The 19,802-nt window shown below is 40.2% G+C and overlaps 1 protein-coding gene across 1 annotated transcript in view; it reads left to right on the forward strand.

The window, feature by feature from the left end:
- Window positions 1–19,335, forward strand: part of LOC150085617 (guanylate cyclase soluble subunit alpha-1-like) — a 63,815-nt gene extending 44,480 nt beyond the window's left edge. The window contains exons 6-9 of the mRNA XM_090374619.1: window positions 5,065–5,231; window positions 5,504–5,647; window positions 18,827–18,981; window positions 19,128–19,335. Of these exons, the coding sequence (XP_090230745.1) occupies window positions 5,065–5,231; window positions 5,504–5,647; window positions 18,827–18,981; window positions 19,128–19,335 (674 nt within the window). The remainder of the gene's footprint in view (window positions 1–5,064; window positions 5,232–5,503; window positions 5,648–18,826; window positions 18,982–19,127) is intronic.
- The last annotated feature ends 467 nt before the right edge of the window (window positions 19,336–19,802 follow it).

Raw genomic sequence — 19,802 nt, forward strand, 5'->3', positions numbered from 1 at the left:
AGAGTATCACTTATATCAAGCAATGATACAGAGTACTACACGGAAGCAACTTAAAGTGACTCCGGTTCCTTGGTGGTCTCGGGAGTTGTCGACAAGACGATCTCAGGTGTTTAAAGCTAGGAAAGAGTTGCAGCGTAATAGGCATTTGTCGGACCGGGATGTACAGCAATTTCAGGATAACTATAAATCACTGCGTCGTGAGTTCCACAAGGAAATTGCTCGAGCAAAAATTGATTGCTGGCAGAGTATGGTTCGGGAGGTAGGCAATTCGGATCCTTGGGGACTGATCTACAAGATCTCCCGAAACAAGCTTATGCACGGAGACATTTATAATACCGTTGTGTCTGAGGGAGAGGAGACTGATAATTGGTATGATACTGTGGAACAAATAATTAAGAATCTTTTCCCCGAGGATCAGACTGAATTGGATACGCAGGAACAATCCAGAATACGTATGGATAATGTCATGTACGAGGGCCCAGCGGAGGCAAGTCTTTTTTCCTTGTCAGAGCTTGAAGCTGCTAGTGCTAAGTTAAGTGTTAAAAAATGCCCGGGTTTGGATTTGATTGAAAATAAAATGATAATTAAGTTCTTTGATAATTGTCCACAAATATTATTACAAATGTACAATAAATGCTTTCTCGAGATGACCTTCCTGAGATCCTGGAAGATAGCACTGCTCAAGATCCTTCACAAGCCTGGGAAACCTAAGGCTGATCCTCGGGCATATAGACCCATCTCTTTGTTGGCAAATCTTGGGAAATTATTTGAAAGACTGTTGGTCCCTCGAATCGTTGGAGGCTTAACGGAGGGTCACATGGTGTCGGATTCTCAGTTTGGCTTCAAAAAGGGTCATTCAACAGAGGAAGCAATTCTAGTATTAATTAACTACATAAATTCTTCTCCTGAGAAGTATGTACCTGTTTTTGTTGATTTTGAAGGTGCTTTTGACTCTGTTTGGTGGGAGAGTGTGCTGGTGTCTCTGAAGGATTCTGGTTGTGATAGATATATTTATGGAGTTATCCGTTCTTACTTCAGTGATCGGCTTGTGAGAGTTTGTGCAAAACACCTTATGTTTGATAAGTATGTTAACAGGGGATGTCCACAGGGTTCTGTCCTTGGGCCGATATTCTGGAACTCGGTTCTTGATCAATGGCTAAACAGATTGCAGGTTCCTCAGTGTTTGCAGGTGGCTTATGCGGATGACTTGGTTCTGGGAGTTGCTGGGGATTCTAGAGCCATATTGGAGCTGAAAATTCAGGAAATTTTGAACAATCTCTCAGAGTGAGCTGTGTTGAACAAATTAATGATCTCATCTAAGAAAACCAGGATGATGGTATTTAAAAAGCACTTTGATTACAAGCGCCCGCCCAGAGTACTGTTGAATGGAAAGCAGGTTCCTTTTGTGTCTAGTATTAAGCATTTGGGTTTGATTTTGGATGACCGGCTGGGTTTTCATCTGCACGTGTCACATTTGAGGGATAAACTAAAGAAATTTACTTCTTTCGTGATGCGTATTTCCAGGAAAGAGTGGGGTCTTAATAAACGCACGATGCTATTATACTACAAGACCATTTTCTTGCCGATTGTCGCATATGCTGCGGGAGTTTGGATGAATGCTGTGATCAAGGTCAAAATTAAAAATCAACTTATGTCGCTGCAGAGATCTATGTTGCTAGCATTGCTGTATGCTCCTCGGACTGTCTCGACGGTTGCACTGCAGGTGATCGCAGGTGCTCTTCCAGTTGATTTATATGTATTGTACCGTGGTATGTTATATGCACTAAGAAAAGGAATTTCGGCTCAGTGCCTGGGCATCTCTATTGACCTGACTGCCAACATTAAAGAGGAAAAAGTCAGAATTTGGAACTCCCTCATTGCCATGTGGAGGATTCGATGGAGCTCTTCTGCATTTGGCGAGACAACAAGAAGAATTATTCCAGCGGCGGATTTTGCTATGTCAAAGACAGTGTCTTCTTGGTTTTGTCCTACGATGTTTACAAGTTATATATTGACCGGACACGGATCTTTTCGTGACAAACTATTTTCAAAAGGATTGGAGCCTGATCCGTGGTGTTCTTGTGGTGATGCAGAAACTTGGACGCACGTGTTGTTTGTTTGTCCTTTTTATGGATCAGAGCGTCGTCGACTTTTCGACGAGGTTTCTCCCTTTACTGAGTGGAGATCCTTTTACAAGATGCATCTAGCTTCCGGGCTCTGCAGAGATTTGCTGCCGCTGTGTTTGCCAGAAGAACAATCATAAGGAACTTTTCAGATCTAGAGTTGGCAGCATATGTGAATCATGCATGATTGCATCCGGGTTCGGGTGCTTCAGTCTGGGAAGCTATTTGTCCGGTCTGTGGCTCCTGAACATGTACCACTACGGTGGTTTTTTTTTTTTTTTTTTTCTCCTTGGTTCTCGGGTTTGGGCGGCCCGAGACCAAGGATGTTGGCACCCAACAGTATTGCACTTCCTCTGTTGGGTGCAGGTTAGTGCCTTGCACTTCAGTATACAATAGTAGAGACAGGTCCGGCTCCACGTGCCCAGGGTCGGGCATCAGCCTACAGCTGAAGATATCAGCTGTTTCCTGATGGCAGAGTGACCTGACATAAACAACATACTAAGTTCATAAACATTTCTTTAATACAAGTTTAACCTTTCCTATACAAAATTTGACTATTTTTCTTTAGTTATAATTAGTGTAATTTATATCTAAAAATGCTCTTGTTTTGAATAGTCAATTTCTTAGCTATGTTTCAGGCCCACTTTACAGTTATCTGTTTTATTTAAAGAATTAGGTGGAGATGGGCATATGCCTGGGAACCACCCCGACACAGTATATACACACACACACACACACACACACACACAGGTCTCTGCTATCGTCCCCTTTCTATTTATTACTTTAAATATAATCATAGTTTGAAAAATCTTCTGGTACACTGCCTGTCTAACGTAGATTATGATAAAGATTTACCATCGGATTAATTCCATTGCGGATACTGAACTCCTTAAATTCTCTTGAAGTGTTTAAAAATCTGAAATGTTTCAGATTTTTTAAGCACTTCAGGAAATCTGAAGACACTTAAATAGGGAATTCGGTATCAGCAATGGAATATTTGAGTCTTGGTACGTCTGCCAAAAATGTAATTTTTAACTTTGCAAGGTGTAATATTATGGCTAAATGTCAGAAACAAAAGTATCCAGAGTCGAAATCACTAGAATTGGACTATGGATACTTTTTTTTTTCAATATAGGTTCTCTTTTGCTCTAATGCATCACTTTTATATCCTCAATACTGTTAAAAAGATATAAACATAAGATTTTATGCCTATTTTATATGCATGTCTTTTTTTTTTGCTATCTGTACGTACTTCTTGTTTTGCCTCTCTTGGTTTGCTGATAATTTGATTAATACAATCAAACCTCCGAAATCTGTCAAGCTTGGGACATAATCCTTGCTGGAACTTGGAATTTCGTAATTTCTTGAATTCGCCCATTTTACTAAATATAATGGGAGAGTAGCGTCGGATAATGGATTGCCAGATTTGGGAGGTTCGAAAAAGATTTAATTATTTTTTTGCTACCTTCCAAAGCACTTATGAGCTCGTGCATGGTTTGGAAGGCATCAAAAACTTTCTAATCATTACTAAGATTATACAGCGCTTTAATATGCAATACAAACCTTTATCATATTTGTTTCATCGATTTTCTTGACTTCATTATTTAGTAAATATTTACTAAATTACGATGTGTTGTGAGCTGTCTCATAACCAAATAGGCTGCGCTTTCATTCTTGAAGGCTCCAAGTAAAAGCTCATTATTCGCATAAATTAATAAATATTAGGGGGAGCCAATCCTCTCAGGGCTTTGGTAGTAATTAATAAATTAGATTTAGATTTATTCTTGTTATAATAACGTATTTTAGGATTATAAATATTCATCTTAGGCCTTTAGCATTTTGCGTAAATTATAGTTTAATCATTTTGACAACGAATACAATCATTAACCGTATTTAGTAGTCGCTTGGGCTCGATCCAAGGTCAACTGAAACGCGTGCGCTGCATCATTTTCGAGCTAACTACGAGAAATAAATTTTAAAATAAATATGAAAATTTATTTCTTGGCCAAAAATAAATTTTCTCTTTGCATTTCAAGATAATCATATAAGGTTAAAGGAGTTCACAAGATAAAGAGAATATAAGAACATCATCATATTCAGCAGTCACATGAACTAGAACCACGGCCAGCTGAAATGCGTGTATAAATGTACTCTAGCGTTTGACCACTCGGTTTCTCATAAGGAAAATATTTAGTGAACGATGTAATAAACATTTACTGTACTTAGGGGCATGGGTGGAAATGTACAAATATAACTTTTTCATGAGATGGTTCTCTCTGGGCAGCGCATTGTGTTTTTAGGGTTTTTAGTGCTTTTACTATATTATATTGTGTACGAAAAGGCCTGGGTTTTTCCTATCCCCATCATCGGACTCGAAGATGAGAAATTTTTATGGTTAATTTCGCAGTGTGGCTGGGTTTATCGGTCACTGTCAAGGAGTGCACGGGTGTTCTTCAGGAAACTAAAAATTTTAACCCTGCAAGCAAGAAAACGGGGCAAACATAATGTACTGACGCTTTTTGACCTTAGTTGCCTAAGCCCAAATTCTAGATGACTGAATATCTTTATAAAAATGTCATATAAAGGTAATATAAAACTGTGACAAAATTATAAGCTGCACCAAATCTGTTACAACTCAGAACCTTTAAGAGATGATATATGATATCGCTGTTTTTCTTTTATTTGATCAGGATCAGGATTTGTTTCCTTATTAATTTCAGTAAATTTAAACACTGTCCCACCATTCTTTGTAATTTCAGAAACTTCACACATCAGTTTATTTTCCTACTACAATAATTTTCAATTCTACTACAAGCACGATTATATTTCTATACAAGCGAGTATGCGTACATTTAAGTAATATAAATAAATGAATATTAGGGGCGAGCAATAACTAACACTTTTTAACAAAAAAATTCTAACAACAAATACTTTTTTTTAGGTGAAACAGTGGAAGCCCAGCAACACAGTGACGTCACCATGTTGTTTTCTGATATCGTGGGATTTACGTCGATATGTTCAACAGCTACTCCCATCATGGTTATCAAATTGTTGACCGAACTGTACACCGAATTCGACAAATTCTGTGGGGAGCTCGATGTGTATAAAGTAAGGATCCTAATCACTATTCGCCAAAGTATATCTTATAAAAACATAAGAAACACGTCAGACATTACAACTCCATCCCGATAGCGCTCATTTCAGATCAGTGACACGCTGTGAAAGAAAACAATACTTTACTTCACCATAAAACTAGTTTCCAAGTGTTGTACATCCCATTATTTGCGCATGCTGCGCTGCGAAGTTGTGAAAATACTTCACGACTGTCCTTAGTGGCATCTTTACTTCTTTACCTGACTATTTCTATTTTTCTTCTTCAGACCGAGACGATAGGTGATGCTTACTGTGTTGCTGGAGGACTTCATCGATCCAGTTCCACGCACGCCCAACAAACTGCATGGATGGCTTTGAAGATGCGAGCTGCTGCACACATCGTTTTGTCACATGATGGAAAACCACTTCAGGTGAGATTAAAATGCTGTCTTGGGGATCGTTTAGATTATTTGAGTAAACTTGTAGGAACTGTCGTTATGCGGTTTCGTCGTTGCAGGTGTGTTTGAGTAGTTCGTTACTAATGTGATGCAGATGGAAAACGCAGCTCGTAATTTGTCCTCGAGACAGCGCCGCGTTTAATACAACAGAAACTAAACTTCAAGACGTTTACCGAGCTGGCGTGAATAAGGAACTCAGCTGAGGTGGATTAGCAGAATTAATTCATCAGATTCTGCAGCCTAGTATAACTAATACATCTTGCTAAGGCAGCTGTGTTAGTCGGTCTCACGCGAGGATAACAAGGTTTTTAATCCCGAACACTCAGGACTTTCGTCCAGCAAAACAGGCAAACTGACCAGAGAACACACACACAGTTTATGGACATATGGGCAGATGAGGTTCTTCCCCAGTAACTCTAATATGACTGTTTTTAATGCAGCACTTGAACAAGACACTGTCCACTGCTGTAAAAAAATAACCACTTTTCTTATTGTTTTACAAAAAAACATTAAATATTGGCTGTGCCACTTCGCGTACGGGTGATCTTTTAACAACTGTACTTGCTTTATTTTTACTTTTACCTATTTTCATATTTTTGCAATGTCTGTTGTAATGCCTAATGCGACATAAACTGTGCGATAACCAGTATGAGTTATTTTGTTTTCTGTATCGCTTTTCTTTGGGATATGAGTATCTGACACCACTGAAAATTAAAAAAGAGCAAAGAAAAAAGACAGAACAGAAGAAAGGAAGCATAAAGGAAAATGTACCTAATCCTATCAGGTGTTGGTAAAAAGGCAAACATAGGAATCTATGGAGTGTAAGGTGTCTTCCCGAATCAAGCCTACATCTTTGTAACCACTTGTTGCATAAAGTTGTAAATTTTTATTAACTTTTGATGGCATGGTGAATGAAGAATGAAAGTCTCGTGTCTTATGGATAATTTTGCAGTCTAATTGGGCGTCATATGGGTGATTTTTTTTTTTTTTTTTTTTTTTTTTTTAGGTAAATTATTCGATTGGCGTGCATAAAGTTTGATATACACTGAATTATGACCACCTAATACTTCGTAGGTCCTCCTTTTGCCCTCAGTACAGCAGCTATCTAACGTGCCATTGATTCAACAAGATGTCGGAAGCGTTCGCGAGGTATGGCCAACCAAGCTGTGTGTAATGCCGTTAGCAATGCAGATATGGAGGTGATTGGTGTATCCAGACGCCTGATATGCCTTTCCATAGTGCCCCACAAGTGCTCTGTGGCATTGATATCGCGGGGGGGGGGAGTTCGGAGGCCAATCGATATGCTGGAAGTCAGAACTGTGTTCCTCAAACCATTCCTGCATAACAAGTGCCCGATGGCTCGGCGCATTGCCATCTTGGAAGACACCATCGCCATTCGGGAAAAAGTGTAACATAGAGGGGTGTTCACAGTCATCAAGCAGTTGACGATAGCGGAGATCACTGATACATTGTTCCACATGAACCAGGGGTCCAAGTTCCTGTCAGTGAACCATGCCCCACACCATACAACCGCCTCCACCGGCCTGCACTTTTGATACCATGCATTATGGATGAAGAGCCTCATGTTGTTGACGCCAAATCCGTACACAACCATCCACGGTGTGCAGAAATAACGTGATTCAATCGACCAGCACACCTTCTTTCAGTCTTCTAACGTCCAACTTGCATGTTCTTTGCACCAGGCGAGACTTTTACACCGATGAATCTTGGTTAGGAAAGGATGCCGTAGGGGTGTCTGCTGGTATAGCCCGTACGTGCGACCGTGCCACGCATGGTCATTCCAGATATTGTTCCGGGTTGGCCCATGTTGTATTGGGTAGTCAATTCTTCAACAGAGCTGCGCCTGTTCGCCTGTACGAGTCGTCGGACCCGGCGCTCACCCCTAACATCAACCTTTGCAGTTTTGCCATCAGGTCGTTGTTTGACCATTTTGACGCCAGTCCTGGTACACTTTAACTACGGCGGCTCTCGAACACCCTACCAGTTCCGCCGTTTGGGAAATCGAGGCACGAGCTCGTCGAGCACCCGCAATCTGTCCTTTAATCAAAGTCCTATAAATCCTTCCTTTTACCCATCACGCTCGGAATTTTACTACCTACTGAACCACTGCCACCTTATCTATGCTACGTAGGTCGACTAACTGCGCACTCTCGTACCTCACGTGGTCAACAGGTCGCATTCAGTTTTCATAGGGGTGGTCATAATTCAGTGATCACTCAGTGTATGTAGTAGAATATACTGTATTATTATAAATATTATAACTACATTGGTACTATAACTAGGGAAAAAACAAACATGTAAATAAATCAAAGTTTTTTTTTATCTAAATTATAAAAACATGTTAATACGTTATTCGTTTTAATATGTCTTATTAATACAGAAATGCTGGGCAATGCTCGAAATAAAATTATAGAGTTATGCAAATGAGTTGATGACGCACATCGCTAATCCATGGACGTGACCTCGATTCCTCACGGTGACAATGAGATTGCTAATTGAGAGAGAGAGAGAGAGAGAGAGAGAGATTATTTATTGTAACTAGATGAATACAATAAAGACAAATGTTACAACTGTCCCATCAGGGCTAAAGGCTCATATCAGAATTAAATAATTAATTATGTACACAACGATATAAAAAGTCAAAATGTGGTATTTACATGCTACATCACATAAAGTTATAATTACAATACGAGTATATACAATATATCCAGTACTATATTTTCAGCATCTCTTCAACCACTTCTACAAGAAAATCCAAATCTACTGGCATATGCCGATGATTTAAAGTTATTTATAATCTCCAAAGCCAGTGATGATATTCGCAAAGTTATCAATGATGCGAATTCACAGATTTGTGAAATCATCGAGTACCTGAAAGATCTCAATCTGAATATAAATGCAAGCAAATCTGCTCAAATTACTTATTCCCTTCAGAAACAACCCAACCACATAGAAATAAAAATTGCAGATGTCCCAATCCCAAATGTTTATGCTCACAAAGACCTTGGAGTTGTTTTTGATAAAAATCTCTCCTTTAATGCCCACTATTTATATGTTGCTCAAAAAATTCAAAAAGCAAAATGGTTAATCAAACAAGAAACAGCAGCGATTCAAGACAGAAAAACAGTCATTAAGCATGTTCAAAGATGCATCTTTCCCATTCTGTCCTATGCTTCCGAAATCTGGTCTGGTGCTCCTCAAGTAACCGTCAAGAAATTCCTTGCCCTAGAATATTGGGTTCTTAGATGGCTCAATAGTAAGCTTCGTTTTCCCCATACAATATCCAGGCAACAGCTTTATAAAAACCTAAAAACAAAGCCTTTGCAACAGATGATCAATGAGTCTGGAGTCATGCTTCTAGCAAAGTTAATCACCTCTGCATGCGATTCACCAAACTTAGCCAATATAATAGCTATCCCCAGCAGGGAAAATTCAAGAAACCAGCAATTCAAATCCAACCTCTCCAGGCTCAAACAAATGGACAGAATGTTCCCCAATGCATCTCTTCACCTCATAAATCATCTCAACATTGATTACAACAGGTTAATCAACTCTGAAGCCTACAGGAGTCAGATCTCCGATAAAATGAAGAAAAATAATCCAACCCAGTAATTGCAACTGTAAGCTAAATGTCCTGTCTGCAATTTTTTAAAATTCATAACTGTTCTGCAATTTTTAAATTCATAATTAAAATTCCTAGGCATTGTTAATATCTATATAAAATCTGCTATGTACATATACTTGATTATTTTATGTCATTCCCGTTGTATTTTTATCTGCCCCTAGCCATGTGCTGTGTTGGGCTTGCTGTATTTGCAATAAATGAATATTTATTTATTTATTTATTTATATACGAATGGCATTCATACCTTCTCTGTGGATACTCGTCTGCGTATCAACAGAGAAGGACTCGTGGGTATGGTAAGACTTAACCCCCACATAACAAAAGAATTTTATCGTAGCAAAGGAGAGCTTGGCAGATGGTGTGGAGAGGAGAACGAGCTTGTTGTTATTATTGGCTTCTGGGATTCGAGCGAGCTGCTAAAACTTCTTACCTATAGGTTTTATTGGCGCAAAACTTATTCAAGTCGGCATTGAGGCGCTGTACTTCCATTAGCATTTGATGTGGGAAGAAGCGATCTGAGATATGAAGTCTCTGATGCTTCGAGCAGAGCATCGGGGTTGACCGAAGTTCTGGCTTGGGTATTCGTCAGTAACACAAATCCCAAATGGACGGTGTTGAGACTTGATCTGTGACCAATTTAACTGTGGCTACCAGTTGCTGTACTTCAATAATATCAGGTAGTCGCTGCATCCCCAGTGAAGTAGCTAAGTTTGTAGTTCCGTCCTGTGGTAGAAGACAAGCTTTCCGGTTAGCCCATTTAAGGAGTCAGACTTCTGCAGCGAGGATGGGCATCTTCGTTGTAGTAGCTGCTGGTGCTACACTTCAGCGGCATAGAGGATTGGGGTATAAATTACGATTCTAATGAATTTCCTAATTATTTAGGATCCTTGACGTAGATTAATTGTTGTTTAGCCGCCCATCGAAGAGAGGTCGCTCTGGACGTGAGCTTGTCTACATGAGCATAAAACCGAAGTTTTGAGTCAAATACTATTCCCAAATCTGTGTGGGTAGGAGTGGCAGATATTACAATTCCATCGAGTGTTGGGGCTATTACTGTAGGGATTGATTTGAGGATGAACACCATTAGTTTTGTTTTTTGTGAATTGATTGAGAGTCCATACTGTTTGAGGTAAGAGGCGATGTTGATGAGACTATTAATGGATGCTAAAAGTATTCAATTTCCATTCTTGCATAGCGGCTGAAGCTAGCTCACTGAGGTTTTGGGAGGGGAAGGGCATGTGACTGTCAACCCTACTGTTTAGAGCATGATAGATATGCTCTATTGAATTGAGATCGGGGGGGGGGGGATCTAACTGTCCATTCCATATGGTGGAATATTCTTCACTTGACGGTATTTGTTCGCTAGGAGAAGAGCTCTACGAGGATATGTGTTATCATCCATTAAAGAGTCCGGATCAATTTCTCCAGCGAACTGGCGAATATAAGAATCATGGATTTCATGATACCATACAGATATGAGAGTTCCTCGTATGGCCACATGGAAATCTGTTTGACTGTAATCAATGTATGACATTGAAGCATTTTGGTTTCCTGTTTTCTCCACATGAAAACGAGCATAAAATTGGAGATCTATCGCTCTTGGACTGTCGAGTACACACACAGCTGGTCTTCATGAAGACCCTTGAATGAAGCCTTCCATAGATGCTATGCGTGAATATGGCCCTCCTGTACACCCAACAAATTCTAAAGCAAGATGCAGTGTAGTGAAATCGTGTGGAGAGGTACCTCATGTGTACCCCATAGGTTAGGGTGACACGAGAACAGCTTGGGAGAAGTTCAAGAAACTGCAAGTTTGAAAAGCGGTTCTACAGTCTGCTTAAACTATTGTTTATTATGTTGTTATTATAAGGTTTTATGCGTATCAGAAACTTAGGCATATTGCGCCGTATATAATGTTTGTAAATTGCGTGTATTAGGTGGTCAAGTTTCCGTTTACTGGACGAAAATCACGACTTTCCAGAAGAAAAACCATGCTACCCTCTTGTGAGACCGACTAACTCAGCCACATTGTGGAAAAGGCTCATAACAATTCCTCCTATCACTGATGGGATTCGAACTGAAGTCTTTTCCACCCGAATGGACAGTGATATACTGTGTTACCCACGAGGGCTGTTTACATGGGCAAGTACATTTGTTTACCTGGCCACTTCGGCTCGGCCTAATTTTACTTCCATTCTCCGCATTTCTCACTCACCACCTCGAAGAACCATCTAAAAGGTACCGTTGTGTCATTTTCACAAGAAATAATAAAACAAATATGGTAATATACTGAGGTTTCGGTAACAGGTTATTTATATTTAGTTATCTTATTTCCACGTTGTAGCAAGTTTTGTGACTTTTTTTACGTAGTAAAACGGACACCAATTTCTTTCATTAATTACGAATATTGGTATGTTTTCATTTGTATTTAAAATGGCAACCTTGCGTGTTTCATTTTGCTCTTTAACCTTCGATCACCAGTACAGTAATACTTTAAAAATACTATAGTTTTATGTATTATTAGCTACTTTAGCATTTGGTCCTTGAGGTTGTCGCAGACATTCTCTCAGATATGCCAGACAAGCTGTACTTGCCACCTGGGAGTCTAAAACGTTGATGGAAATGATATTCGGGTGGCATTCAAGTCAAGTGGACCCAATTTCAGCGAAGTCCGGACGGTTTGTGATACCAAATCCTCTGCTTGCACCTTCACGATGGTGGAACTGTTAATAATCCTGGCTATAACCCCCATGCGCAAGCACACTGTCGGTGACTACCTAGATGTGAACCAACGTAAACAAGGGTCGAGGTTTGGCGCTCACACCACATGGAGGAATGTCACCCCTCTGTGTTACTAGGCAATACTAGGTGGTAGATGACTCTCATCAACCGGTGAAATACCACCACTTTGCTTATTGGAGGCTTGAAGTGGTGGAACCCATGTTTAGTCTCCAGAGCTAAGTTCCGGTCAACCCTTCCCCATCTCTTCCATCATGCAGTATGACTGATGTCTTTTGAGGTTATGATGGACATCATGGCGAGATTCAAACTTCCTTATATTTCGAGGGTACAGCTCTAAAATGGTGCTCACAGGCCGGTCGCTAGTTAGTACACCGGACAGAACCTATTGGTAAATCTCTAGGAGGCTTCCGGATCAGCTAGTGTATAATCTTACTACCTCTAATCTGCCAGATAGTGACTGGAGGGAGTCCGAGTAGTGTGTATGCGGGGAGGGCATTGTCGAGGCCACGTTATATTAAGATCTGGGTATATTCTTACCATTTGTACTCCATATACAAAATTTCATTACTTCATTCAACATGTCCCCACCCCCACTTTTCTTACTGTTGAATATACCATGAATTGTCAAACTAATAGAGTAAGCTTATCTGCGAAAAGATTTAAACCTCCCAAACACTTCCTAGTTCATTTCACAAATATACGTGGTCTCAATTCTAATCTGAACGATGTCCATTTTCACTGGCAGTCTGCCAAACCCCATGCACGTTTTCTGGCAGAATCTCAGTTATCGGTTGATTCAACTACTGCTCATCTCAGTTACCCAAATTATCCGCTGTATGATTCCTTTCGTCTCAAAGGTGGTACTTGTGCATATGTCCTTTCCGATATTCCCTGTCAGAGACTTGGTAATTTGGAATCTCCTCATTTCGACCTTCTTTGGCTTAAAATCTCTCTACCTCATTCTGTCAAATTGATCTGTTGTCTGTACCGTTCTGCCAACTCCAATAATCATCTGGAGTTCTTTGACTTCCTCTCTTTGCAACTTGACTTTCTCCAGTCCAACTTTCCTAACAGTGAGGTAATTTTCCTTGGTGATTTTAATGTTCACAACTCCAGCTGGCTTCCGTTTTCTAGTCACACAGACCCAGCCGGTCGAGATGCTGAGGCTTTTGCAATTAGTAATGCACAGATTGACCTCGCACAAGGGCAAGCCTAATCATACAGCCAACACGCTTGCCATTTTTCTCACAAACAACTCTTCTAAGTACACGGTCGAGGTGAGTGGTCCTTTAGGCACCTCAGATCACAACTTGGTGATTGTCTCTTCTCCATTGGAGCCTTTACCTCATGGCTATTCCCAACCTCGTATTGTTTGGCATTACAAGAATGCAAAAAAAGGATGACTTGCGAGATTTATTTTCTTCTTTTCCTTGGTCTGATTGCTGTTTCAAAACTTCTGATGTCAACGTTTGCTCAAATCGTGTCAGTGAAATTATTCTTGTAGGAATGGAATCTTTTATTCCACGCTCTACTTTAAAATCTAGTCCTTTATCTAAACATTGGTTTTCTAATAAATGTGCTAGAGCTGTTCAAGAGAAGAATGTTGCATATCGTAATTGGCTCGTTTCCAATTCTTCAGTTTCATTTTCTTCCTACAACAAGGCACGCAACAATTGTAAAGGCGTTATTAATCAGTGCAAACTAGATTTTGAACAGGTAAGAGTAGAAAACTTGCTTCTTGCCCTAACGGTAGCCGAGCATTCTGGTCTCTTGCCAAAGCTATCGGCCGCAACTTTTGCCCACCTTTGCAGGCCGGCACCGCTGTAAAAACCAGATGGTTCTGTTGTCACTTCAGCTAAGGATAAAGCTGACCTCCTAGCATCCCATTTTTCTTCCAACTCATGTATTAATGATCTTGGTAAAACACCTCCCAACATTGCCAACACGCTCTATTCAATGCCTCCTGTGGTCTTCCGTCAAAAGGATGTCAGAAGTATTTTGACAAATCTTGATGCTCAGAAAGTTCCAGGTCCTGACGGTATTTCTTCACTTGTTCTCAAAACCTGTGCTCTTGAACTTACTACTATTCTTTGCCGCCTTTTTTCATTTTCTTATTCCTTCTGCTTGGAAATTTGCTCATATCCAGCCAGCTCCTAAAAAGGATGATAAATCCCTCCCATCCAATTATCGTCCCATTGCAATTACCTCTACTGTTTCTAAAGTAATGGAGAAATCAATTAACGCCAACTCTTAAACTATCTAGAAACCTTCCTTCTGATCAATGATCACCGGTATGGATTCGGTCAGTGTCGATCCACTGGTGATATTTTGGCTTTTGTTACCCATTTATGGACAAATTCAATGGAAAATTTCATTTCGGTGAAGCACAAGCAGTTGCTCTTGACATCTCAAAGGCTTTCGATCGTGTTTGGCATAAAGGCCTTCTGAAGAAGTTTCTTATGGTTTTCCAACTGTTTTTTTGTAATTGGTTATCCAGTTTTCTCTTTGACCGCTCACTGAGGTTGATAGTAGATAGCTCTCTGCCGTCTAACCCCTCCACTAATGCTGGTGTCCCGCAAGGTTCAGTCCTTTTCCTCACTCTTTTCCTCTTGTATATTAATGACCTTCTTCCATTGATGGGAAATCTTATCCATAGTTTTGCTGATGATAGCACATTGCATTCGACTTTCCATTTTGAGAAACCTTGTCCTGCTCAATCAGCTTCAACTTCTCGAATATCCGCTACGAATTCCTTAAATGCCGATCTCCAGGTAATTCTCCAGTGGGGAAAAGACGACTTAGTTGATTTCAATCCTTCTGAAACTCAGTCCTGCCTTATATCTCGCAAAAAGGATTCTTCAACTCCTATGCTTATCTTTTGTGGCACTCCGATTTCTAGCAAGATGATATATCTCTTTTGGGGATTACCCTGACTTCTAATCTCTCTTGGCACAAGCACATTACAAATATTGCTTCCTCTGCATCTAAAAAACTTGGTTTTCTCTTTCGTTGTCGGCGTTACTTTTCTTCCAAACAGCTATTCACTCTGTACAAATCGCAAATCCGCTCCGCCATCGAATATTGTTCCCACATCTGGGGTGGTGCCCCCAAAACCTCTCTCAGGCTTCTTGATTCCATTCAGAAGAGGGCAGTTAGTTTAATTAATGATTCATAAATATCTTTTATTGCAGGCAGTGATTGGATACATGCTTGCCTGATGCAATGTTACCCACAACAGCGACAATGCTAGGGGTTTCACATTAAATAACTAATACAGGTAAAATTACATAAGACAATAAACGTATAATTACGTATTTTACATTTAAAATTGATATTAACATGGGAAATGAAAACATATGAAAAGACGATGGCAGTCACTCGTTTGAAGACGAAAGCTGGTCCCTGATGATGCGTCTTCTATACGATTTGTCCTTTATGAACTTTTTGTAGTCCACATCTATCTCCTGGACGTTGTGGAGCATCTCCATGGGCAGGAATCTATCCCCTATTCTCAGCCTCCACGCCACAGACTGCAGAGAGAACAGAGTCTCTCCACTCGCTTTCTCATAGACGCACTGTTTCTGCTGCATGCCTCTTCTACAGATACTTCCATGGGCACTGTTCTTCTGAATTGGCTTCTATAATTCCCGTTCTCTCTTTCAAAACAGTCCGAACACGTGCCGTCACCAGCCAACATCCATTTACTGTCCAACTTCAAACCCACAGAACCAACTTTTCATCTTCCTCATTTATTCATTCAACTGCCGTTTTCTGGAACAACCTTCCTTCATATGTATTTCCTGAAAATTACAGTCTATAGATGTTCAAGTCCAATGTCAACAAATATCCTCTTTCGTTTTCTCAACCTCCAACCCAAGCACGGTACTAAGTACTATTGGTTCTAATACCTCTCGTGTTTCGGGTTTACATTAAAAAAAATAAAAATAAAAAATTCATTAATATCTCTTTATATAAGATACGTAGAAAGCATTAGAACACTATTACATGAGTTTGTTATGAATTTCTTATAACTTGACCATTCACGCATCATACATTTGTGGTTTTAGCCCTCCTTGCGAGTATGGGGACTCAGTATGCCACTTATTTCTATTTCTTAAATCCGTTCACCAGGCTACAACGATCTGTCGGTAACATTGATCGTGGCTTTCGACTTTCATCCTTAAAATCAGTCATAACAAACAAGCTGGTGTAATCATCCACCTTTACACACACACACACACACACACACACACACACACACACACACACACACACACACACACACTTTAGAGACATATACAGGGTGATTCACTACCAGTGCGATAAACTTGCAGGAAGTGTAGCGGGCCCAAAGACGAATCGGAATCACATAGCATTGCAGGGTCCGAAATGCCTTCGTCATGCGGTAGAGGAGTTGAACGGGAAGTCGCGTGAACAGCGATCCCGCTGGAAGTCAGCATTTGCGAACCGTTTCTGTTGAAGAAACCAAGTAGCAAAAGTCCTCCGGAGTGGATAATCCGCAGGCTCCAATGATTGGACGCGTTGTAGATGGTATGAACTCATTTGGTTTGTCGACAGTATCCTCCATACAGTGGATTGGGAAATACCCAATCGTTGGCCTATCGCTCGAGTACTCGTACTCGGATTACCTTCTGCAAGACGTAGGACATTCTCCTCATTGTCTGGCGTCCTCGTCGTTCGCTCTCGATTCATGGTACCTCTCGTGAAACAACCAGTCTCACGTAACCTTCTGTGCACACGTGCGAAAATCGTATGATGAGGAGTACGCCTGTGCGGGAAACGTTCCCGGTACAAGCGCAGAGCGGCGCGCCCGTTACAATCCGCAGCTCCATACGCGAGGTGCATGTCGGCCAGTTCAACGTTTGAATACTCGTCCATCCTACTGCCTCGGGAATCGGTTCGCAAATGCTGACTTCCAGCGGGATCGCTGTTCACACGACTTCTCGTTCAACGTCCTCTACCGCATGACGAAGGCATTTCGGACCCTGCAATGCTATGTGATTCCGATTCGTCTTTGTGCCCCCTACACCTCCTGCAAGTTTGTCGCACTGGTAGTGAATCACCCTGTATACTGTGCAATGTAGCCTAAGCTGCTGATGTGCTTAAAACCCTACAACATTAACAACCATTGAACCCGTACTCAGTATATGATTTTAAGTGATTTCTGTTTAAGGCAAAATTGGATGATTGCCTTGAGGGAAATGGAATGATATGAAGATTCTGTATTATTTTATATATTTATTTTTGTTCGATGCAAAAAAGTTTACTTTTTTGAAGGTTTTCAAGCATTGGATGCATTATTCGGTCATGGCTGTAGTTTTTCATCCTGAAATCAGTCAAACACAAAATACAAGGCCATTTAAAAACAAGATATACACGCCCTTCATGGTCTTTAATCCCTCAAAATTGAACTAAAACAGTCCAACTCGGGTATTTGATTATGAGTGATTTGATTTTTGTTTTCGAGTGATCACAACGAATACTTAGTCATAACACTGAGAAATAAAATATTCCACTCAAAATGAAGTGCCGTTACTTATTACACAACAAAGAAAATTTTAATGTAATTTATATGTTCAAACAAAATGATAAAAAGACCATTAATCATGAGCGCTGAAGTAATTAAGGCCGTCAAGGATCACTATACAGCGTGTAAGTTATTCTGTGATAAATCTGCTTGTTTTTTAGCCAGATTAAAATCTAATTTGTTGGGAGGGCGGAGGAAACCATGCAATCCTCACCTGAGATCGACTAATTTCTCCACGAATAAAAAAGCCCATAAACTGCTTCCGATCTGAATGGGAATCTAAGTCAGGCATTTCTCTGTGCGATAGCACAGTGGTTATATAATCACCATCCTCCCCACACTAAGTGGAAAAGGCCCGGATTCGAATCCAGTGAGCGATTTGCTGTTTGCTGAACGAAAAACCGAGATTCCGGAGGGAAAAAACATGCTACCTTCGTCTGAGTTTCTCAGACGAGGGTAGCACGGTTTTTGAGTAACTCTGCCACATTTGTGAAAAAGATCCATAAAACTTCCTCGCATCATTGACAGATTGCAACTTGGGTTTTTTCCCACCCAGTGTGGGAGAGCGCAGTGATTATAACAACTGTGCTACTCATGAAGGAAAGTAACCTCTCTATTGCCTCAGGGAGGGCACAGACTCAAAGTGATAGCTGACCTCCTACATCGTGGTGTTGGTTGGTTGCACCGAATTCTACAATTGATATCAGATAGCAACTATCTAATATTGTTCATTTTATGACATTAACTCAGCCAGCTTTGCGATTTTAGTGAATTTTAGGGATTTTTATTCCCTTCTCATTGAATAAAATGTAAAGTATTTTTGTGTCTAAAGGCACCAGCGGTTTCACCCATCACTGCCTAACATACACTGTCGTGTGAAAAAGAACACTGTTGAGGCCAGAGATTTAAAAGTGTGTGGATATTGTTAAGTGTAGTGTCGTGTACCGTTGTTCATCTGTCCATTTAGCCGTTGGACCCCTATTGGGGCCCACCGTTTCTCATTGAATAAGTAAAGTGTATTGATGTCAAGCGGCACCAGGGGTTCTCCCATTGCCGCGCCTCATTGAATAAATGGCAACCTCTTTTAAAGGTTACCAGAATTATTTTAAATGCTATTACCTTGTCTTCGCGCATAATAGCCTTTGCTGCTAATGCGCTAATAAAATTGTAAACCAAACCAAACTAAACCGTTGAAGAAATTGTTCTTGTGTTATAGATGAGAATCGGTCTACACACAGGACCCGTCCTTGCTGGTGTAGTAGGAGTTGCCATGCCTCGATATTGTCTGTTTGGTAACAATGTCACCATAGCTAACAAGTTCGAATCTGGGAGTGAACCTATGAAGATCAATACCAGTCCTACAACTTATACGTAAGTAATTCATGTCGTGTATATATATATATATATTTCTTTTTTCGTGTCTGTTTGCCAGTTAATCGATGTGCAGTATTCTTATACTCGATTTTTTGCTCACAGATCAACAGTGAGATTTACTTGATTGTTATCATTTGTTACAGGTTACTTCAAGAAACTGAAGGATTCACTTTCACTCCTAGATCTAGAGATTGTTTACCAAATGGATTTCCTGAAGACATCCCAGGAACCTGCTACTTCTTGGATGACTTCAAGCACCCTAAAGTTGATGTCGGGTCTAGTCTTGAGAAGCACGTACAAAGAGCTATAAAGGAACTGAATATTACAACCGTACAGCCAGTTGTAGATTAGAAAGGTTTTATAGCACGCTTTTTCACTTTAAGTTCTTCACACATCTAATACTGAAAGTGGGCGCACAAAAGAAAATTATATAACGAAGAATAAGGATTAGTAAAGGAAATAGGACTGTGTGAATGACTTTCTCAGAACGACTTGCTGAAGGAGCTTCTTTTAGAGCAAAGAGACTTTACTAAACATTGCGTTAAAATGAATATTATTATTATTGACAAGAAATGGACTATTTACTCTATTCTGAAAACCTCATTTCTGTTTTTATTAACGAAAATTCAAAGCAATACCAACAAAAATAAAACAAAAACTCGATTGTTGATGAGAATACATACACTTTGCCCACACAACATACCGATGTCTCATAGCTTTAGTTGAGTTGGGGCTTAAACAAAACAACAAGGAACCCTAACATTCCATGTTAGTGTTCCCGATAACGCTTGTTAACTCAGGTTATTATCTTTAATACA

This window comes from Mastigoproctus giganteus, chromosome 5 (assembly GCF_048544385.1).
Source record: "Mastigoproctus giganteus isolate SK-2022 chromosome 5, ASM4854438v1, whole genome shotgun sequence".
NCBI classification, from domain to species: Eukaryota; Metazoa; Arthropoda; class Arachnida; order Uropygi; family Thelyphonidae; genus Mastigoproctus; species Mastigoproctus giganteus.